This window comes from Natator depressus, chromosome 1 (genome assembly GCF_965152275.1).
Source record: "Natator depressus isolate rNatDep1 chromosome 1, rNatDep2.hap1, whole genome shotgun sequence".
Taxonomy (NCBI): domain Eukaryota; kingdom Metazoa; phylum Chordata; order Testudines; family Cheloniidae; genus Natator; species Natator depressus.
The window spans coordinates 286,029,272-286,052,124 of NC_134234.1; the positions used below are offsets into that span (position 1 = coordinate 286,029,272).

Below are 22,853 nucleotides of genomic sequence, written 5' to 3' on the forward strand. Positions count from 1 at the left end.
TGGCACCTTAGAGATAAACGAATTTATTAGAGCATAAAGCTTTCGTGGGCTACAGCCCACTTCATCAGATGCATAGAATGGAACATATAGTAAGAAGATATATATATATACACATACAGAGAAGGTGGAAGTTGCCATACAAAATGTAAGAGGCTAATTAATGAAGATGAGCTATTATCAGCAGAAGAAAAAACTTTTGTGGTGATGATCAAGATGGCCCATTTAGACAGTTGACAAGAAGGCGTGAGGATACTTAACTTAGGGACACAGATTCAATATGTGTAATGACCCAGCCACTCCCAGTCTTTACTCAAACTCAAGTTAATGGTATCTAGTTTGCATATTAATTCAACCTCAGCAGTTTCTCGTTGGAGACTGTTTTTGAAGCATTTCTGTTGCAAAATTGCCACTCTTAAATCCTTTACTGAGTGGCCAGAGAGGTTGAAGTGTTCTCCTACTGGTTTTTGAATGTTATGATTCCTGATGTCAGATTTGTTTTGTATTCTTTTGCATAGAGACTGTCCGGTTTGGCCAATGTACATGGCAGAGGGGCATTGCTGGCACATGATGGCATATATCACATTGGTAGATGTGCAGGTGAACGAGCCCCTGATGGCATGGCTAATGTGATTAGGTCCTATGATAGTGTCACTTGAATAAATATGTGGACAGAGTTGGCATCGGGCTTTGTTGCAAGGATAGGTTTCTGGGTTAGTGTTTTTGTTGTGTGGTAGCTGGAGAGTATTCGCTTCAGGTTGGGGGGTTGTCTGTAAGCGAGAACTGGTCTGTTTCCCAAAATCTGTGAGAGATCGTTTTTCAGGATAGGTTGTAAATCTTTGATGATGTGCTAGAGAGGTTTTAGTTGAGGGCTGAAGGTGACAACTAGTGGCGTTCTGTTATTTTCTTTGTTGGGCCTGTCCTGTGGTAGGTGACTTCTGGGTACTCTTCTGGCTCTGTGAATCTGTTTTTTCACTTCAGCAGGTGGTTACTGTAGTTTTAAGAATGCTTGATAGAGATCTTGTAGATGTTTGTCTCCATCTGAGGGATTGGAGCAAATGCGGTTGTATCTTAGAGCTTGGCTGTAGACAATGGATCATGTGGTGTGTCCTGGATGGAAGCTGGAGGCATGTAGGTAAGTATAGCAGTCAGTAGGTTTCCGGTATAGGGTGGTGTTTATGTGACCGTCGCTTATTAGCACAGTAGTGTCCAGAAAATGGACCATTTGTGTGGATTGGTCTAGGCTGAGATTGATGGTGGGATGGAAAGATACAACCGCATTTGCTCCAATCCCTCAGACTGAGACAAACATCTACAAGATCTCTATCAAAGCATTCTTTAAACTACAATAACCACCTGCTGAAGTGAAAAAACAGATTGACAGAGCCAGAAGAGTACCCAGAAGTCAACTATGCAAACTAGATACCATTAACTTGGGTTTGAATAGAGACTGGGAGTGGCTGGGTCATTACACATATTGAATCTATTTCCCTAAGTTAAGTATCCTCACACCTTCTTGTCAACTGTCTAAGTGGGCCATCTTGATCATCACTACAAAAGTTTTTTTCTCCTGCTGATAATAGCTCATCTTCATTAATTACCCTCTCACAGTTTGTATGGCAACTTCCACCTTCTCTGTATGTGTGTGTATATATATATCTTCTTACTATATGTTCCATTCTATGCATCCGATGAAGTGGGCTGCAGGCTTATGCGCTAATAAAATTGCGAGTCTCTAAGGTGCCACAAGTATTCCTGTTCTTTTTGTAGTTTATTGACATACACATACCAGTGTGGGGTCACACGGGAAGAGAAGAAAAGTCTATCTCTGACCTCCATCTGTCCTTGAATTGATCTTTGCAGAGAACTGCTGGGCAATTGCAACCCCATGAAAGCATTTTTCTCCCTTCACCTTACCTAATAAAATTATTTTTTTCTGCTAGTATTCATGGCTGCAAGTTTACTCTCTCCAGATAGGGAAGCCAACCCAAAACACTCACTGACCCAAGAACAGACTCCACCCCCTAAAATCCTTTCCAGAATGGAAAACCCTGAAGTGGTAACAAAGCTAAGAAATGTTAGCTATTTAATTTTTTACACACACACACACACACACACACACACACACACACACCATTTAAGGTAAAACTAGAATTTACATTTAAATGGAGTAGCTGAATACAATTGTTGTTTGAACGAATAGTGCTCAAACAATTTCTCAGTGGGTCAGGTTAGCAGTCAAATACTACAAGCATATAATTCCAGAAAGGCATAGCACCATGTCTGCCAACTCTGTTGTGGATTTTAAACAGCAATGATGTCCCAGAGCACAATCATGACTTGAAGAAGAAATATTTATGTGAAGCAAGACCTTTTTCAGACTGGTGTAGCCAATGATTTGATTGAATACACTTTTATAGATTTAGAAGTTGCATCTCTGATTTTGTAAGCCTTTGCAATTTGTGTTTTCAGCACTAAGCTATCAATGTCTTACAGGCTTCTTCTCTTTTGACTGGTGGCTGGCGGAGAAGAAGTGGGGATATGTTTTTTAAGAAAGATACTTCTTGTATAGTGTCTGACCCCACACCACCTGAAATCAAGTGGAGTTTTTCTATCAAGTTGAACTGAAGTAGGATGAAACTACTGAAAGTTTTGATTCAATATTCTTGGTCAACGAACAATGGGATGTGCAGTACCTGTACAGAAAGATGGTAGTTAACTTATAACATAGATGATTTACACCAGGGGTGGCAAACTTTTTGGCCCGAGGGCCACACTGGGGTTGCGAAACAGTATGGAGGGCCGGGTAGGGAAGGCTGTACCTCCGCAAACAGCCTGGCCCCTGCCCCCTGACTGTCCTCCTCAGAACCCCCCACCCCATCCAACCCCCCCCCACTCTTTGTCCTGACTGCCCCCTACCAGGACCCCCATTCCTAACTGCCCCCCCCCCAGGATCCCCCCTGCTCCCTGTCTCCTGACTGTGCCCCCGCCCCAAACCTCCACCCCATCCAACCGCCCCCTGTCCCCTGACTGCGCCCCGGGACCTCCTGCCCTTTACCCAACCCTCCCTGCCCCCCGTCCCCTTACCATGCCAGCGGCAGGACAGGCTTATTGGAAAGCCTGGGAGGCTGGCAAGCGCAAGCCACACTGCCCAAGCAGCAGCATAGCTGGGGCGGGGGGGAGGGGCCTAGCCTCCCCATCCGGGAGCTCAGGGGCTGAGTAGGACGGTCCCACGGGCTGGATGTGGCCCGCGGGCCATAGTTTGCCCACCTCTGATTTACACTATGAATAAAAGAGGTTACTCACCCTGTGCAGTTCTTTGAGATGTGTGACTCTATGGGAGCACCTCACGCACCTTTGATCGTAGATTTTCATTAGCAGTTTGAGTTCAGCCTGCACATGCGCTGCTGACATCCTTGTGCCCTGCACCATGGCTATATCAGGCTCTGTGGGTGAATCATACTCCGTTTCCTCTCCAATTCCAAGGAGAAGGTGAGGGGGTACTGGAGCACCCACAGGCACAGACATCTTGAACTACCATTACTGCACCGGGTGAATAACTTCTTTCTACTTCAAATAGTGTCCCTGTGGGTACTTCACTTCAGGTGACTCCCTCTCCTTATGGGGATACTGCTTGGGAGCTTCAAAATCAAATCTGGCACAGCAGAAAGAACTGCACTGCCAATTGCCACATCAGATCTAGAGGCATCAACTAAGGCATGATGCCTGGAAAAGGTATGTGCCGAAGACCATGTAGCAGCTCTGCAGATCTCAGATACCAGGACAGCTTTAAGTAAAGCCACAGATGTAGACTGCTCTAATCAAGTGAGCTGACATGCCAGCAGGAGGGGGAATGTAGCACTGTAACAAGCTATATAACACACCCCAAAATCCATTTGGATCATCTTTGGGTAGAAACAGAACCTTTAGATCTGTCTGCAAACAAAATGAGCAGGCTATGAGATTTACCAAATGATTTAGTCCTATCTACACAGAAGGCTAGCACAGTTCTGACATCTAGAGTATGGAAGGCAGTCTCCAGGTTGGAATTATGTGGTTTTGGAAAGAAAACTGGTAGGTAAATGACCTCATTCAGATGAAATTCAGAAGATACTTTAGAAAGAAACCTGGGGTGTGGTCATAAGGGAACTCTGTCCTTGTAGAATACTGTGAAAGGGGGTGACACACTATATCCCATATGCTTCATAAGAGATATGATTATGATAGGATTATGGCATAACTAAGATGTATTTTATGCAAGATGGGTCATGTGAGATATCATTGGAAAGGTTATGATTTACTGATTATATTTGTATGCATGCATCATTTTTGTATCTGAAGTTAGGAATATTGTCTATGCACCTATTACAAATGTGTTTATACCTGGGGAATGCCCACTAGACAGAATGTAATCAGTCTAGATTGCTGGCTGGAAAGGGTCATTGGGAAAAACAATGGGTCTTTGAAGGTGCTAATCTCCCACTTTCATGGAAAGCCTTCCTGTGGACACCGCAAACAGACTGAGTTGTGGCTGCAGTGTCATGTGATCAAGTCACCTAATACTGGACTCCATAATAAAATTAGTACTTTTCCACTGACTGGGGGTGGGAATCACACTGGAAGACAAAGGATTCCCACCATATGTAAAACCGATTTAAGGCAGGGGAGTGACATAATCGTGGTCAGTTCTTCACTGAATCCCCGCCCAGTGAAAACATCTAACAAACAAAGATAAGGAAGGGAGAAGAACTGAGCCCAGGCTGGAAGGTTGTCTAGCCTGTAAATGAAATATCTGAAGTTTTAAGCTGCAGGCAAGTGCAGCTGGTCTTCAAAAATCTCTGCAATCTGCCTAAACCAACATTTAGGGTGAGAGAGTGCTACTTGTAACTAGTTTCTTTAGTATTTTAAGCTTAGATTGTTTGTTTTATTTGCTAAGTAATCTGCTTTAATATGTTTGCTATCCCTTACAATCACTTAAAATCTACCTTTTGTTATTAATAAGCTTGCTTTTATTTTCTCTAAAACCAGTCTGTGGAATTCATAACAGGGGGGGTGGGGGAACCTGTGCATATCTTCCTCCACATTGAGGGAGGGGGTGAATTTCAATGAGCTTACACTGTATAGTTCTCTGTGCAGCGCAAGATGATACAATTATGGATTTACACTCCAGAGGGGATGTGCACTCAAGTTCTGGGCAATTCCTTAGCTGAGATTTCCCATGCAAAGCTGATCTCTGCATCTGTGTGAAACTGCAGCTGGGCGTGTCCCTACCTGGGTGTGTGCTAGTAAAATGCAGTCTGAAGCCTGAGGGAGGGCTTGGGTGACTTGCCTCGGCAGTACAATGTAAAGGGAACCCAGGCTAGTGGGACAGGCACGCTCAGTGATACCCCAGTTTCAAGTGGCACCCTGGGGTGGGGGGGAACCCATCACAGGGGGGTCTGCCATTAAAGCGCCAAACTCTCAGATTCTGCAGGCTGATGAAATAGCCACTAAGAAGGCTGTTTTCATGGACAAATTCAGTAAGGTGCAGTTTGCCATTGGTCAAAAGGTGACTTCATGAGACCTGAACCAAATCAAGGTCCCAAACAGGGGTGACCAGTGGGCGAGATTACCCAGACCTTTTGTGAACCTTACAGTTGTAGGGTTAGCAAACAGCAAGAACCCCTCAATAGTGCTATGAAAAGCTGTTAAGGCAGCCAAATGAACCTTGAAAGTACTGATAGTCCCATTTTCTTTAATTGAAGCAGATATTCCAGAACAAGCAGAATCAAGGCAGATCTGGCGACAGCATTCGGGAATTCAGACCAGCGACTAAAAGCTTCTCCACTTTTGAAGGTATTTCTGGAAGACTCTTTCCTACTATTTAATAATACCTATTGTACTTCTGCAGAACAGACTGACTCTACTCCACGAAACATCAAGGAGCCATGCCTGGAGGTGGAGAATACTGGGATGAAGCAGTCGACCAGTGCTCTGAGAGAGCAGCTGAGGAGCGATTGGAAGATTTATTGCTGGACAAAGAGCTAGGTGAAACAGGTAAGGAAACCATGCCTACCTTGATAACGTTGGGGCTACTAGAATAACTCCGGTCACTGGTTTGACCCATTATGGCTGTCCTTATGTTTTTATGAAAATCACCTGCTAAAAGCGACAGCTGAGACATTTTGCCTGCCAGGGAAATATATTGCAGAAATTCTTCTGTGATGTTCTATTTGACAGTTCCATGATGTTATTGCTTTGCACAGAGGGAAAGGGTTCTCACTCCTCCCCACCAACTGATATTGAACATGCAGGCAACATTATCTGTGATGACTTTCATAGGCCTGTGTCTGATGAGAGGCAGAAAATGAAGGGAGGCATTTCTGATCACTCTGGTTGAAATGGAGGCTGGATGCTTGCCATCTGACCTGTACCATTAGGGCAGCGATAATAATTAGATCTACCCATGGGCCAATCAGATAATTTTATGACAAGAGGCAGGCCATTTGTGCAGAAGGCTGACTTAAACTTAAAAAACCCACAACTTCAGCTGCCAATAAATAAAGACCTTGATTGCAACATTAAGTATTAGTGTCTCTATCTTTTAACAAAGTTTATAAATCAACATTACCACCTGTGTCTGTGGTAATCTCTAATGGGAGAGGACATAAATGATCTCTGGCAAGCTTTCTGAAGAATGGCTTGTAGGAGGTCAGTGCAAGGTGCATGAACTGGTGAAGATCCCAGTCTGTCAGGCGACTGCCGTGTTGGTTTTTTATAATATTCATGGTAGAAAACCCTGATTTGCAGAGGTACATTAATCCAAACATCGTTAAAAGATAGATGGTTTAGATGCTGGCTATTCTGAAACTGGTAAGCATATCAAGTCCAGAAATCACAAAGTCTCACTTTACTGAATTTTGCCTTCAAGACATCTGAGCTCTGGAGCCTTAAAATTTGTAATTGAAAGGCACCTTCATCAATTGAATCAAGAAAGTTATTTGCTTCAGAAAGGCAAGGTCTATCGGCAGAGACAACAAACGGAACACGAACAAATTAAAGCAAATCTTTCGGAATTTTAAAATTCTCAAAATCACATTTTAAGATTTTTGATCGGATTGTTTGGGAATTCTTGCATCATTTTCATCGTTTCATCTGTAGCAGCACGCCATGAGGGAAAATGCAACATCTCTCCTGTTAAGTCTGTCTCACAGATTACGAGATTCCTCTGAAAGAAGCACACTTTTTCAAACAGATCCCCAACACTGCTCGCAAGGCCTTGGAGTTGCAAGTTGAGTGACCAGTAATATTGCACAGATAAGCTATCATTCATAAATTCCAGGAACTCACAAGCCTTGTTGGTCTTGTGGTTTGAACAAAATTCTATTTCTTTTTGAAGCACACACAATCTAATACATGCTCCCTATTAACCAGTGAACGTCGTCGTGCTCAGAGGCAGATTAAGCTTTTGTGGGGCCCTGGGCCAGAGCAAGTAGGGGCCCCACCCCATCCCTTCCGCCTGCAATCCCCTCTGCCCATGCTCCTACCAGGGAAATGGGGTCAGGGGAGCGCCGGGCAGGCGGAGCGGGTCCAAGCATGGGAACGCCCATTTTTCCAGGGTCCCCCAATTGGCCAGGGCCCCTGGCCAATCCACCACTGGCTCTACTGAAAAGATCATTTATAAAAGAGCTTTAAAAAGACACGGTGGCAAGCTAGAAATTGAGCATATGTAGTTCACTAATCTCATCACAATACCCATTTTTTCATGTCCCCAGACAACTTACCACAAAGGACAGTCTGGGGAATGATGTAGTGAAGTGTGTTTAATGAAGGGCATATCAATGCCAAATGTGAAGCAATGCCCTTCTGTTTCCCTGTCATGTTCTCAGTCTGTAACAAGCAAGTTTACTTCCCGCAGATCTAAACGTTTTTTTCAAATGAGCCTTTTACCTTTTCAGAAATGATCTCTCATGCGGTATAGGTTTCTAATGGTGTTAAACACAAAAATTCTTCCTTGAAAATTTCACCATCATAGAAGCTAACGAACAGCAATAACCGGGCAGTGTCACTTAAATCACTTGATTAGTCCCTGCGCTGCAGAGAACATGACACGTGGCACTTCCTTTTTTGTCTGGACATGAACAGGTCCACCTGGGGAGTCCCCTACCTGAGGCCATGCAGAAGATCAGGCTGATCACCTCCGGATGGAGCTACCATTCGTGGCGAGACGAGAAAATCCTGCTGAGGTGTTCTTGGCTCCGGGCAGGTGGGTGGCTACCAGATGAATGGCATGCCGCACACAAAAGTCCCAGAGGCTGAGCACTTCCTGACAAAGGCCAAAGACCTGATTCTGCCCTGCTTGTTGATGTAGTACATCGCGGCTGTATTGTCCGTCAGGACCTGCACCACCCTGTCCTTCAGGTGGGGCAAGGATGCTTGGCAGGTCAGGAGAACCGTGTTGAGCTCCCTGACGTTAATATGAAGGCCCAGATCGCTGTGAAGCCAGCAGCCCTGGTTGTTGAGCTCACCCAGATGGGCTCCCCAGCCCAGGTCTTACACATCCAAAACCAGGGTAAGCGACGGAGACTGGGTCACAAAAGCAACCCTGCACAGCACCAACTCGGATCCAGCCACCAGTCTGAGGATGAAAAAAAGCGGCTCAGCACCATGACCAGTCGGTCCAGGGCATGCCTGCTGGGAATATAGACCGAGGCCAGCCATGCCTGCAGAGGTCATAGATGAAGATGGGTATAGTGGACCACATGCAGCCATGTGGCCCATCAGTCGCAGGCATGCGTGGGCTGTGGTAAGTAGATGCTCTTTAAGTGGGCAATCAAGTCCAACATGGCCTGGAAGCATGCCTTTGGAAGGAAGGCCCTGCCTCGCGTGGAGTTGGGAACTGCTCCGATAAACTCTATTCATTGGACCAGCGTTAACATGGACTTTTCTGTGTTTATTAACAGGTTCATTGCAGATGGATCGCACCAGGTTGAGGCTCTGTTGGACCTGCCCCAGAGACCTGCCCTTGATGAGCTAGTCTTTGAGATACGGGAAGATCTGGACACCCTGACGTCTCAGGTAAGCCACTACCGGTGCCATGAATTTCGTGAACACCCTGGGGGCCGAGGATAGGCCAAAGGGTAACGCTAAACTGGAAGTGATGTGCTGCCACTATGAAGCGCAGGAAACGCCTGTGACCCAAGAATATGGAGACATGAAAGTAAGCGACTTTTAAGTTGAGAGCGACATACCAGTGCCCCAAATCCAGGGAAGGAATGATGGAGGTGAGGGAAAACACGCGAAACTTCAACTTCTTGAGGCCATGCAGGTCCAGGATGGGCTTGAGGCCCCCTTTGGGCTTCAGGATTAGGATGTAGCAGGAGTGCAGACCCGGCACCGCTCCTTAACGTGCGACTCCCCCAGGCACTTAAGGCAGCTGCTGTGGGGGTCGTTCACAGGCATAGGCCTGCTGCAGTCTGAACAGGGCTCGAACCCAAGAGATCAGGGCATGCCTTGCCTGGGGCAAAGTCCCACTGGGACCCTAACTACTAACCAACTCACACTTAACTACTTAAGAACTACTTAACAACTACTTAAGACTAACAAAGTGAACTATATACAATGGCCTTACGGCATGAAGTTCAAAATGGTAGACAGTCGCTAGCTCTTGCCAAGCAAGAGAGGCACTCCGACTGACCACCACAGGCGGTAAAAAGCAACTGAGAGGGCGTAGGGTCGATGGCATAGGTGCTGGAAGTAGGAGTGCAGGGGGTGCTGCAGCACCTGCAGGCTTGAAGTGGTTTCCAGTATATACAGGGTTTACAGTTCGGTTCAATGGCTCTCAGCACCGCACTTTAAAAACTGTTCCAGCACCCCTGGCCGTCAGCACCTGATATACCATGGCATGAGCACGACATTCCAGAGGGCCACAGTCGGCACTATGGGTACCACGAAGGCAAAAATCTCTGATGGCTGTGCACGTGGGTTTGTGCACACCTAGAATGGAATCGACATGAACAAGCACTAAAAGAAGAATGATCCTGGCCTATGACAAAACACAGGAACCTTTTGTGTATCAGGTGTATTGCTATATCGAAGTACATGTTTGTCATGGGTCAAGGGCTGAAAAACAATTCCCTGAATCTAGAAAAGGAACTACAGATACCAGATGTCACTATCTTGACCTTTTGAGACCTCACAAATTTGCTTAGGAGTTTTTCTTCACCTTCCACTCTTCTTTGGCATGTGGAAGTACCTCACGTAGAAGCTCCATCTCCTGTGCTGAACAGGGACCAGCTCTATTGCTCCTAAACGAAGAAGGGGGTTTATTTCCTGTCTTAGGAACAACTGAGGAACAGCGATGGGGAATGAGAAGGGAGGGAGGGAAAATGGACTGCAGCCCAATGGTGGCATATCCAGCACTCTTTTGTCTGAGGTGATAGGCTCCCCATACTTGTTGGAATTGGGAGAGTTTGTCCCCAAATGGGGGGAGGAGGTAGGCAAATCATTGCAGCTGACAGACTAAAGACAAGGGAGTGGCTAGTATATCCTGTGATAGGCTACTATATCTTGTAAAAATTCAAGATCAGGAACTAGCAGCAAATTGAGGTGAACAAAGAGGAATCGAGATTACTCTGTCCTTCACTAGAGAGGAAAGAAAAAGTAATCTTGATTCCAGAGAATTGCATCAGGTAGAAACTTTGAGCTGTTTGCAATCTACGGAATTTTCTTTTGTTCGCAGGAGTGTAGATACCTAACAAATGTGATGTGGCCCTGGAGTCTTAAGAGCATGCAAAAACTCATCGATTTTCTCTGTGAACAACTTTGGACCATTAAACGGGAGATCCTCTACCATATTCTGGACTTCTCTGGGGGAAACTAGACAACCGTAGCGAGGATGCCCTGCACACCACTGCTATGGAAATGGAATAGGCTGCAGTATCTGCAGCATCAAGTGCCGCCTAAAGAGATGTCCTGGCCAATAACTGTCCCTTAGATATAGTAGCCTGAAATTGTTCCCTTTGGTCTGGAGGAAGATCTTGAATAAAGGAGCCAAATTTTGCATGGATTTGTAAAGTTGTATTTGGGCCATCAACGCCTAATAATTTGCAGTGCAGAACTGTAGGGTTGCCGATGAGTAAGATTTTCTCCCCAGAAAGTCCAAGCTCTTCTGGTCTACAAGAGGAATCAAGATTACTCTGTCCTTCACTAGAGAGGAAAGATAAACCAAGTTAAATTTGCTTTTCAGCACTGACCAAACATTTGAAATTGCTATTGACTCTTCTGGCTTTTATTAAGCCATTGCCCATTAATCTCAAAGCCTGCTTCAAGCACCAAAAATAAAAGGAGCATAAAATGAATCCTAAAAGGAAAATATTTAGGGTTTGGGGGTTTGTTTGTTTTTTGCTATCTCTTGGTTTTCATATCTGTTCTCTTTCAGTTGTACACCAAGCTGAAGTGTCCAGTATATTTCTCTCCCTCTCCTCCATCAAGGGATGGTAAATGGATTGTTCTGTCATATCTCAAAATCTTCAGTAGGGACATCATCACATACTTCAAAGTCAACTTTATAGCTCAGGTTCAGAAAGTTCTCCTTACTCAAAATGAAGAGCTGATACATTTTCCTTTTTAAAAAATAAATTTGGAAACTGTTTTCTGATTACTAGTAGAGCTTTATGTACAAGGCCTTTCCAGGGCCTTAGCATAGTCTTCTGTTGAAGTAAAGGCTGAAGGCCTGTGCTTCAGTTTTATTTTTGGTTTCTTGTTTGTATTAAGATTAACTTAATTTAATATTTAAATAGAGCTTTATCTGAACAAAAAGTTCCACCTACGAGGCTCAAATGCTCATCCAAATCTTTGAGGAAAATTTGGATTTTGTCATCAACTGCTGATTCACATCTGGGTGTGATGTACTGACCCAATGCAATAAGGCAATGGCATTAATAGGCACTAATAAGCTTAAACAGATCTCATGCTTACAGGGTGCACCAAACAGGGCATTAGAGTGGGCAGCTGTTCTGTGTCCTGTGTTTTGGAAAGGGGAGGTGCAAGAGTGGAATGAAGGTAAGGGAACAGGAAAGGATATCTCCAATAGCATAAACTCTTCTTGATTCGCCACAGAAAAGTTCAGCAGTTTAAACACCTGGAATGGTTTATAACGTATCAATCATGCAAAAGTTATTCGAGGTAGAGTGATCAAATAATCCTTGAGATGTGGCTCCTGCCAGAGAACAGTCTAATAAAAAGAAGGGCCGTGTAGAGAAAAATTATGTTTTCAGAAAACAAGTCTCAAAAAGTCACTGGGGGGAGGGACGACTAAATAGGGATACAGTAGGTCTTTTGGGGTTCTACATAAGGAGAGAAGATCTGCTGCAAGATTATTTATGACTGAAGTCCTTTCCATACATGGAGAGATAAACATGCAAACAACTGTAATATATGTATACATTTGGGGGGGTGGGGGTGTACTTACACAAACAAATGGAGGAGCCATGTCTTCCTCCATATGATATAGAATCCAACCTTCTGGTTAACAGTACAGAACCTTCTACTACTGTCTTTTAAATAGCTGAAAATGGAATCTTATTTAAAAAGAATGTAGGAAACTTAGGAAACTATTAAAAGCTAAAGAGATCAATGAGGCTGCAGCATGAAGCATTCAGTTCAGGAAATGACAAATTTAAGGCTGTGCATGAATGTATGCATTATGATAGAGTAATACCTAATAAGACTTTCTTCATTATGTTGATAAAAGAATGATGCAAACTGAATAGCGAATTGTTCTAAAATCCAGTCACTGGCGATGTTGTACGTGTACAGTGAGCAAGACAGGACCTGCCGCAAGAGGAAGAATGCTCTTGTGAGGAAAGCACTGGACTGGAATCCAAGAGAACTTGTTTTTTTGCTGCTTCTGTCAGATTTCCCATGTGACCCTGTGCAAATCATGCTGTTTTTCAGTCTCATCTATAACATACAGCTATCTGCAAAGTTTGTTTTTTAATGTTTGTGAGGCACTTATGCTATGTTGGGTGCCACAGATGTGTCAACAAAAAATTCTGTATTCGTTTTAGAGTTTGGATGGTGTGCAGTAAATAAGGCATGGGGCCACAAAATGAACAATGAGGATAAAAAAAAATATTCAAAAGCAACCTCTTTCACTATGCACCATCCAGTTTATGCACTGAAACAGGCAAGGGTCCTATGGAGAAAACAGTATATAAATCAAGCAACGAGATCCTGTATTGTAATGCAGTCTCATAAGATGTCAGAGTTGTTCAGACAACTTCACCTTTGCTATTTTCTGATTTTTTAGAGCTTCACTTTGTAACTTTAAGCTTCTTCTAGATTGCTCTAGACAAAAAACACACATTGTTTCTTAATGTGTCATTATGGTTAACTATTTTAACAGTAATTGAAATAATTGTTCCTTTATAGTTTGTCACAAAATATGTATATAAAGGGTTTACATTAGCACATAGCATTCTTAATTCAGACTTCTTGTTAATGAACTTGTCTATTTCTTTATGTACATAACAAATAATGCTAACAGAGAGTGTTTCTAAACATCAGTATGAAAAATATAGCACAGCATACCAGATAAAACAGGTAATTTCTTTTCCAAATAAAGTGGCATATGTTTGTTTAGCTTTTAACAAATATGCCATCTTCCCTACATTACAGCATATTTAGGCATTGAAATAGAACTGGACTGCTTTATTTCCGCAAGGGCCAGTAGATGGAACAGTTCCAGAGCTCTTACCAACACAAAAAAGTTCAAACACTTGTCATAGGAGACAATTAAGGGGTGATTTGATTACCATCTATAAGTATCTACATGGAGAACAAATATTAGATAATGGGCTCTTCAATCTAGCAGAGAAAGGTATAACACAATCCAATGACTAGATAAATTCAGACGCAGGGTGGATATGATTTAAATCACTAGTCAGGAAGATTCAATTTAATCATGGATTTCTACATAAAAGTGCATTCTTGTTGGTTATAATAAACTTAATACATGTTCCTCTACCTGTGAAGAATTTCATTAAAATATTCCCAAACTGAGTCTCTTTTATGGCCTGCTACCATTATAGGTTTTCCCTTCTAGTGAAAGAATGGTATGGCAGATCTCAAATCAATGAAGGCTACACTCAGAAAGACCTCAAGACTTCTGGAATACGCTGCTCAAACAGTTTTACTTTTGTTAGTACTGCCTGTCCCTCCCCTCTCACATTTATCTCCAGACTACTTCTCCTTGTCCAGATCTATTCCGCCCCCAACAATTTCATTGAACTTTTTGAAACTTTGCACTTTTAGAGAGGTAAGGGATTGACTCTGTGTACACAAACTTGCAGAGGGACAATAGGGTTGAGGTTATTTCTCACTTCTATATATTATTTATTTTATAACATTTCTGCTGTTAACAAGCATGTTATCTCTGGAGACACAAATCCAGAGTTGGAGAACTGCAAAACTAAGCATCTTGGATGGTATCTTCTAGACTGAGCACTGAGTCCCACTGGGTAGACAGAAAGATTAACCTAAATAATCTAAACAGATGCCCCTGGAACCTCATAAGATTGGGTCCCTAATCCATGAACTATTGGAACTCATTTACAAAACTTTTCTTAAACATTACATGACTATATTGTCTCATACTACAGAATTAGAATTTATCATCCCTATTCTATGATGAGATATCTAAAGATAGATACTTTATAGCTCAAAGATTGCTTTGAGGGAAAAAATCTTCTAAAAAAATCTGATTTAAATAAAAAAATCCAATATTTTTTATTTTAAAAAAAAATCATTGATTTTTATCCCCCTGTAATCAGACCAAAAATAAGGTGTAAATTTCTAACCGCGAGCGTAATTAATCATTGGAAAAAAAATCTATCAAGAATTCTCTATCACTGACTATTTTAAACCAAGATTGGATATTTTTTCTGAAATATGTGGTCTATGAATTAGTTTGGAGGAAGTTCTACAGCCTATGCTATCTATGCCAGAGTTAAGACTAGATGATCAAAATGGTCCCTTCTGCCCTCAGAATCTTTGAATCCTGCTGAACTAAACCTTAGAGAGTGTCAAGATAAAAAAAGGTTACATGCTTGAAAAGGCAGCTTATGTGATTTAGAACTGGGACTCCTAATCTCCCTATTCATAGTATATGAATAACTCCTAGTGATTTCAACAGAGTTAAGTCATTTGTATCTTGCAGCCAAGAATCTGGGCCCCAGGATTTTATCTATTGCCACAAACACTGCCTGCATATATATTTAGTTGCATTTATAAATTATTATTCTCTTATAGTCAATAGTAATTTTAAAAAATACCTGCTACTTGTGCCAATCTATCATGAAGTTTATATAAGCTGTTCATCAGACTTCTTTCGTTTGCCTGGAATTAAAAAAGCTGGTTAACATTAAGAATTTACAGCTTCACAAGAAAAATACATTTTTCATCTACTGAGAACCTAAAGCTATTTACAGTAAAATAGTATTTTATCTACAGAATTAGATAAGACAGCCAAATAGTGTTTTGTGCATCAAAAAGACAGTATCAACTGATTTTGCATTTATCTGTATCCATTCAAGGTATAATCTTTTATTGAGCTAGTTTAAACTAGTTCTTGGAATTAGAGAGGAAAATTATAGGAAACAGATTGACAATTTAGGTGGTTGCACTGTTCTCTCTAACATAGTACTAAAACAATACCCCAGAATGGTCTTAATACGTATTAAAAACTTGGAGGTGCTAACTTTCACAAAAAATTTAAACAAAGCCCCTGGATATTTATTCTCATTAAAGGTCCTATGACACTTTAGGCAAAACAAGGTACATTAACCATCCCAGCTGAATTTCTATTCAACTAACTATATTCTATTCATGGGAAATTCAGGCCAAACTTAGACTTTTGGAAAGGCCAGAACAAAACTCATTACACTGGCGACCCTCAAACTTGACTGACTCATATTGCATGAAAGAAAAGCTGTGGCATCTAAAGTGTAAAGGTGGGAGGAGGAGACAATTCTATAGAGGCAGAATGATCTTGTGGACAAAGGAGAAGAATAGGAGTCAGGAATAGAGAACGATGCAAATTGAGTAGTGAATTATTCTAATATCTCCTGTTACTGCAGGTATGCCCAATTTGTGTATGACCTTAGGCAAATCATTTAACACCTGACTCAATTTTTCTACCTGTACAATGGTTTTAATACCTCCTTTGCAGGAATTTTATAAGACTGAGTTATTATTAGTGCTCATAAAGTGCTTTGCAATTCTCAGATAGCAGGCACTCTTTAAAGTGCAAAATGTTTAAGTGTATGTGGTAACTAAACACTTTTCAAAAACATTATTCTCGAGCATCTAACTTGTGTTTTCTACTTCACCACCACAATATTTTCAATTTAACAATTAGCTCAGGCATATGAGGTTTAGAGTAGAATCTCATATTTTTGTATATTGCAACACGAAGACTAGTTTTTGTACTCTTCATTCTCAGTTTCTCAAATCTGAATTAGTTTAATGAAGGAAAAATATGTTCAGATACTTATTCCTTTCTCCTACTTCAGACACAAAGCTCTGCACCTAGGTGATTACACAGTAACTTCCACGAATTCAAAAGATTTTTTTTTTTTTTTTTTAAAGTCAGTAGTGCACAGACATGCCCACACAAGTTTCAATCTCACCCCTAATGTAGATGAACTGATAGATCCTTCATGTCAGACAGTAGTTACCATCTCTCCACGAGTAAAATTTTGCAAGAGTAGTAGTGTTTATCCTTCAGTCCAGGCCAGATTCAAGTATATGCAGAAAGTCTACTTAAGTTTCTGCATTTTACAGTGAAATCATCATTTGTATCCAAAATGAAAAAAAAGTATGTAACTTTCTGGAATTTTGCCACAGAAGTGGCTGCACTTCAACAGTGTGTTGTGTAGCATATCACCACAGAAATGGATGAATTTGAGCAGTTTGGACTACACAGTCTTTTGATCCCTCAGAATTAAAGATGTTCTATTAGGATGAGTTACTTGTCAGTAGCTGCATATATTATGTCTGTACATCTCCATTTGCAGCATGTAAGCTGTGCTATTAGCGCTGAACTATTTAGAAAAAAAAGCACCTAGAGAATATTTTCTGGAAAGCCAGTTTTGTAAGTCTTCAGGGCATGATGCAATGTACACCTTTTCTTTGATGGATCATGAAGACACTGGCATTGTTGGGTAGGGCAGGGTGTAGGACTTTGGAGATTGTGCATGTGGTTAATTTCAGTTACATTTATGTTGTTGCTGTACATGATGGATTTATTTTAACTTATTTCTTAAAAAAAACTGTTAAGTGCACCCAGAACAATGGATTGGGGTTCTTTTATTACACTCTGTATACATCCAAATAATATCTCATGAATATTTTATCAGTAAGCCATTAGGAGAACGAGTGAAGAGTAATTAAATGAAGACTGAAGATCTATTTCCCTAAATACGCATGACAGTGAGATGCCAAATAAGATACGGAAGGCCTAGCACTGTCAGCTGTAATGGAGATTTTGTTCAGTATCTTGTTAAAGCAGTCCATTTTCACTGCAGCATACATTAAGAAGCACTCCTTACCAACGAAAGCTGATCAATGCTTGAAATAATGAAGGTATGAACAGAAAAGTTGAGAATTTCATTGTTACTGGAGCTCTTAAATGTAGTCACAGTGCAAGATTCCTACAGACAGAAGCATCAGATGTCTAAACTGAAATCACATTCTTATTTCAGAAAAGAGAAGACGGATTAGTTTTACATAATCTGCAATGGTTGAATGACTTGTTGCCTTTATTCAACAACCACAAACTAAATGTAAAACTTCAAGGGTCAAGGAATGATTGTTATCAAACATAGTGGCTACTAAGATTATGAAGAGAAAGTGGAACTACTCAAGATGACTGATACTGGAAAAAGAAAAGGAGGACTTGTGGCACCTTAGAGACTAACCAATTTATTTGAGCATAAGCTTTCGTGAGCTACAGCTCCCTCCACTGAATGCATCCGATGAAGTGAGCTGTAGCTCACAAAAGCTTATGCTCAAATAAATTGGTTAGTCTCTAAGGTGCCACAAGTACTCCTTTTCTTTTTGCGAATACAGACTAACACGGCTGTTACTCTGAAACCTGATACTGGAAAGTTAAAATACTTCTCTTCATTGACTAAACATCTGAACAATTCAGCATTCATGGGCCGTGCTAGCAACATAATAATGCACTAGACATTCAGATATAACTGGGAATCTTACCGGGAGTTTAGGATCTGACAGCTAGAAAACATGTAATGACCCAAGAGCCACACAGGATCAAATACCTCCAAATACCAGATTTCAAAAAGTTTTATCTCAACAACCTGGAGATGGAGATTGTCAACTTCCTAGAGAATATTTTATAGAAAACCAAGTTTGTTTATTTCATTTCCCAGATGGAAAATAGCGAACATAAAACAAAAATCAACTTATGAACAAAGTTTGGCACTTAGAACACACTGTTCAATTCTTTTGTTTCTATGGGAAAAAGAAGCCACCTATAGCTTTGTAGATGATCTCTTGTTCAAGGTACTTGTGAGAACTGTTTTCATGAATCAATTTAATGTCTGACAATAACAATCAATCAACAAATGATGTGGATTAGAAGGAGGGGAATTGGAGAGCATAACCCTTCTGGCTAATGAACAATCCATAGTAATTCTACTCCATACTAGAAGGAAACTGACAAGATTCCCAGAAGGAAAGGGAAAAGCCTAAGGGACAGGATGAGAAACTGAAAACAAGTTCTTGGGTTGTCTGTCAAATCTGGTGCACAAGAGACTATAATGTCAAAAGAATCGTGTCTCTTCCTGCAGTGCTTATGGGCCTTTCTACCGGACTGCTTGGAAGAAGGCATTCTGAGGTGGAAGACAGTATCCTGCAACATCAGGCCAGTATTTCCAAGAAGATTGCATCAGTCAGAGATCTGGTTGCCAACTTCATATTACAACATACAGACACCTCAAAGTAGGTCCACCTCAGAAACTGTTGTCCCAGTTCTCTAGCTGAAAAAGTATATATCATGATGGAAGAGAACCAATGTGGAATAGAGGGACAAATTCTCTTCAGTGAAATCCACCTTCTGAAACCCTTCCTTGTGAACCAAGATCAAGGAGCTTTTTCAGAAGTAGAAGGGGCTTAATCTCCTGATCTCTCACACAGGTTATTTTTTTCTAACTTTAAAACACTATCCAAGTCAGATTTGGGTTTTGTAGAATTAAGCTTAACAACCTGAAGACTAATACAATTCTTTCCAGGATTTTACAACACAAGCACTGCAGGATTTTTTTTACATTCTTTCAATCCTATTTGTTTTAGGTGTAACGTAACTAGCATTTTTAAGCTAATAATGGTTTTAATTCCTAGGTCTTCCAGTAGCCATTTGTGTAACATAACAGTAGCTTACTTAATTTTCTCACTGTCCTGTATGACACAGTGACCTCTGCTAAAAGCATGCAATACATTCCAAAATTTCATACACCTTAATAATTCTTGGTGTTTGCACTGACTTCATACAAATACCTAACAAAACATAAATCACAATGTATTATAATCATATTTACTTACTTTTATTTCTTCAAGCTGCTCACTGAAGGGATTTTTAACTATTGAGGGTAAAAAAAGAACTTCATTAGTTCACTCATTGTCTGGCTTGTAGATGGTAATAAAATATATCACTATTATAGTCTCTTAGCACATAAAATTTCATAGTGTATAAAGGTAATTACATAGATATTTTTAGGGACAATCATATCTTTAAATTTATGCTAAATGAGAATCAGACAGCTACAGCAGCAGTTTATTGGACTAAGATGCAAATTCTGTCATCTCAGCAGCTAGGAGCTATAATTAGCCATATAGCTATTTAAACTGTTTTCAACAACCACCTCAATATGAATATAAAAATAAAGAGAGTGGTTTCGCAAACCCAAAACAAACTTCAAAAGTGATTCAACTATTACACTTAAATAACGGAATTCTGAGGAGCTAGACATTTTCACAGTATATAGTGTAAACAATGCAAATGCATTTCAACATGCGTTCTTATTCAATGAAAACCCCTGCATGACAACATCATACCCCTCTCAAAAGCATTTCTTTAAGAGACACTACTTTGAGAGATTCTCAAATGAATAGGGAAATATAGGTCTGCTTACAACAGGAAGTAACGTATTTCTGACAGAACAATTTCCACAGTTCATTTAAGCTGCAGTTAATCTGCTTTCCCCGGCTACAGTGAATGCCTTTGCAGCCAGAAGAAGCGGATTTTAGACAAATTATAACCAGAAATAAAGTACAAATTTTGAATATGGAACATTCAAGGGATGTGGTGAATTCCCCATCACTTGAAATCTTTAAAGAATCCAAAGTATAAAACAGGGATTACTCAGGTGTGTAAACTGCAACATTTGTGTTTTTTTAAAATGCATCATCATCACTTTACAAAATCTAAATTTTCATTTAAAAGGTGAAATCTCTAGACCTTCTGTTTGCAAAGAACTTTAGAAACATTAGCCAAACATTAATTGGTGCAGCCTTTTCCACCCGCATCTGTAGACACCTTGAACCTTTTCTGGGATATGTGAACTGCCCCCATTCATACCTGAAGTCCAATGGTAATTTCAAGTGTGAAAGTTAGCTATTTCACTACTGATCATTTTGGTAAAAACGGAGTGTTAATGTTCTCTGTCACTGTTTAATGTTGTGTCAAATATTTAGAGTATAGTGGGGCATCATCTAGCTCCAGTCAAGGGTTTCTGGACCAAGGAACAAGAAATTCAAACCCCTTATGACTGAAATTTAAAGTGACTGCTGCTTCTGCCCAAGAGAGGAAGGATGGGTGAAAGAAAAAAAAAAAAAAGAGAGAGAGAAAATGCATCACAGTATAAAACTGAACTTAATATTAAAGTGAACACAACCAAAGAATATTTTAGTGATTGAACTAGGGTTTGGGTCAATAAGAGGGGAAAAGGACAAGTGCTACAGAATTCTATGCACTTCCCATAATTTAGGCCCAATTTGCTAGATGGGACATGAGTATTTTCCCTTAGCCAAAGTAGGTGAATCTTACTGTTTGTGAAATAGAGATTTCAGCACTGGCAGGAGCCTGTGGGAAAAAAAAAAAGCAAGATTCTCCATACTACAGTCTTCAATATTTCCATGCTTTCTAAGCCCCTCTTGCACAAAAACTGTCAATTGTTCCAATGCATGAAATGATCAAAGTGGAGGAATTTAAATTAAGGTAATTTCATTATCTCCTCCAAATCTCTCTGTCACTGTATTCCAGTTTACAGACAATCATGTAAGTGTGACCCATCTTAATTCCTAGATGTATGACCTTGCATTTGGCTATATTAAAAATGCTCAACTTACCAAGCAATTCAGATCAGTCTGTATAACTGATCTGTCCCCATCATATTTACCACTTCTCTAATATGTCCTCTGCAAGTTTACCAGCAGTGATTTTTACATTTTCTTTCAGATCATTCATGAGGATACTGAATACCATTGGGCCAAGTAGAGACTACAACATGCCATTAGCAACACCCTAAAGGATGATGATTCTCCTTTTACAACTACTTTTCGCAATCTATCAGTTAACCAGTAACCAGGTTTTAATTAATTTAATATGGACTACATGGATATTATATAGGGCTAATTTTTATCAGAATGCCATACAGGACAAGTCATATACCTTACAGAAGTTGAAACATTATGCTAACAGTCAATTTATCAACCAAACTTGTAATCTCATAAAAAGTGATCTGAAGTTTGGCTGACAAGACCTATTTTCCTTATAGCCTTTTTGATTGGCGTTTGTTACACTACCATCCCTTTAATTTTTTTTAATGATTACAACCAAATCAGCCTCTCTCATGGTTTTGCGCAGGATCTACATCAGGATAATCGACCTAGTCAGCCGTTTCACTCTGTTTACCCTTTTTAAAACAATGACCTAACACTAGCTTTGTCCCAGTCCTCTGAATTTTCTCAGTGTTCCAATAATTGTTAAAAAAACATTAATGGTTCAAAAAGCTCCTTGATGCTTTTTTTTTTTTATTATTATTTTATTAAGATTTTGGAGTGCAAGTTATCTTGTCCTGACTACGTTAATAAGTTTAACCTTATAACTACTGCTTAGCATCCTCCTAGTTACTAACAGAAGAGAAATTATTTCCTTATCACTCCAAAATACGAATCCTTCATTCTGTTTCTCTCCAAATACAGAACAGAAATATTTAATACTTCTTTATCTTGTATCTTCCCCTTAATCTCTGTACAAACCTCCCGGAGAGATCAGTGGGGATCTGTTGTGGATTGAAGAAAGTATGAAATCCTTAATTTATATCCTGACCCCCAGACCATCAACATAGTATCTGCCCTCTCCTCTGGAGGAATTTGACAGCTCTTCTCTAGACTGATCCACTGGAGCAGGGATTGTCTATCAATCTTTCTCCACACTAAGCTTATTATTGGTGCTTAATTATCAGTTTCTGCAGGATTACAAGATTCCATCTTAATTATGTTTGTAATTTTACAGCTGTGGAGATAACTTTCCAGTGTGTGAACACAATGGAAATTACTGCAAGTGTCATCTTCCTAAATCAGCTGACAGACCCAATGCCTCTGGTTATGACAGCTATACCCAACTGCAGCAGAGTACGGTATCAAGACAGTTTCACTGTTGTTTGGAACCCTATGGGTACTACTTAAACTAATCAGAATCATGCCAATTTTATTCTGCTACTGGGGGAAACAATCACCTGGAGCAAACAGACGTACAGGAGTTGTGTGTGTGTGAGGAACTCCCCGAGACA

General features: G+C 40.6%; 1 protein-coding gene across 1 annotated transcript in view; it reads right to left on the reverse strand.

Moving 5' to 3' along the window:
* LEMD3 (LEM domain containing 3) overlaps positions 1–22,853 on the reverse strand; it is a 78,875-nt gene that overhangs the window by 23,984 nt on the left and 32,038 nt on the right. Inside the window, exons 2-3 of the mRNA XM_074942101.1 lie at positions 19,603–19,640; positions 15,312–15,375 (exon numbers count right to left, since the gene is read on the reverse strand). Of these exons, the coding sequence (XP_074798202.1) occupies positions 15,312–15,375; positions 19,603–19,640 (102 nt within the window). The remainder of the gene's footprint in view (positions 1–15,311; positions 15,376–19,602; positions 19,641–22,853) is intronic.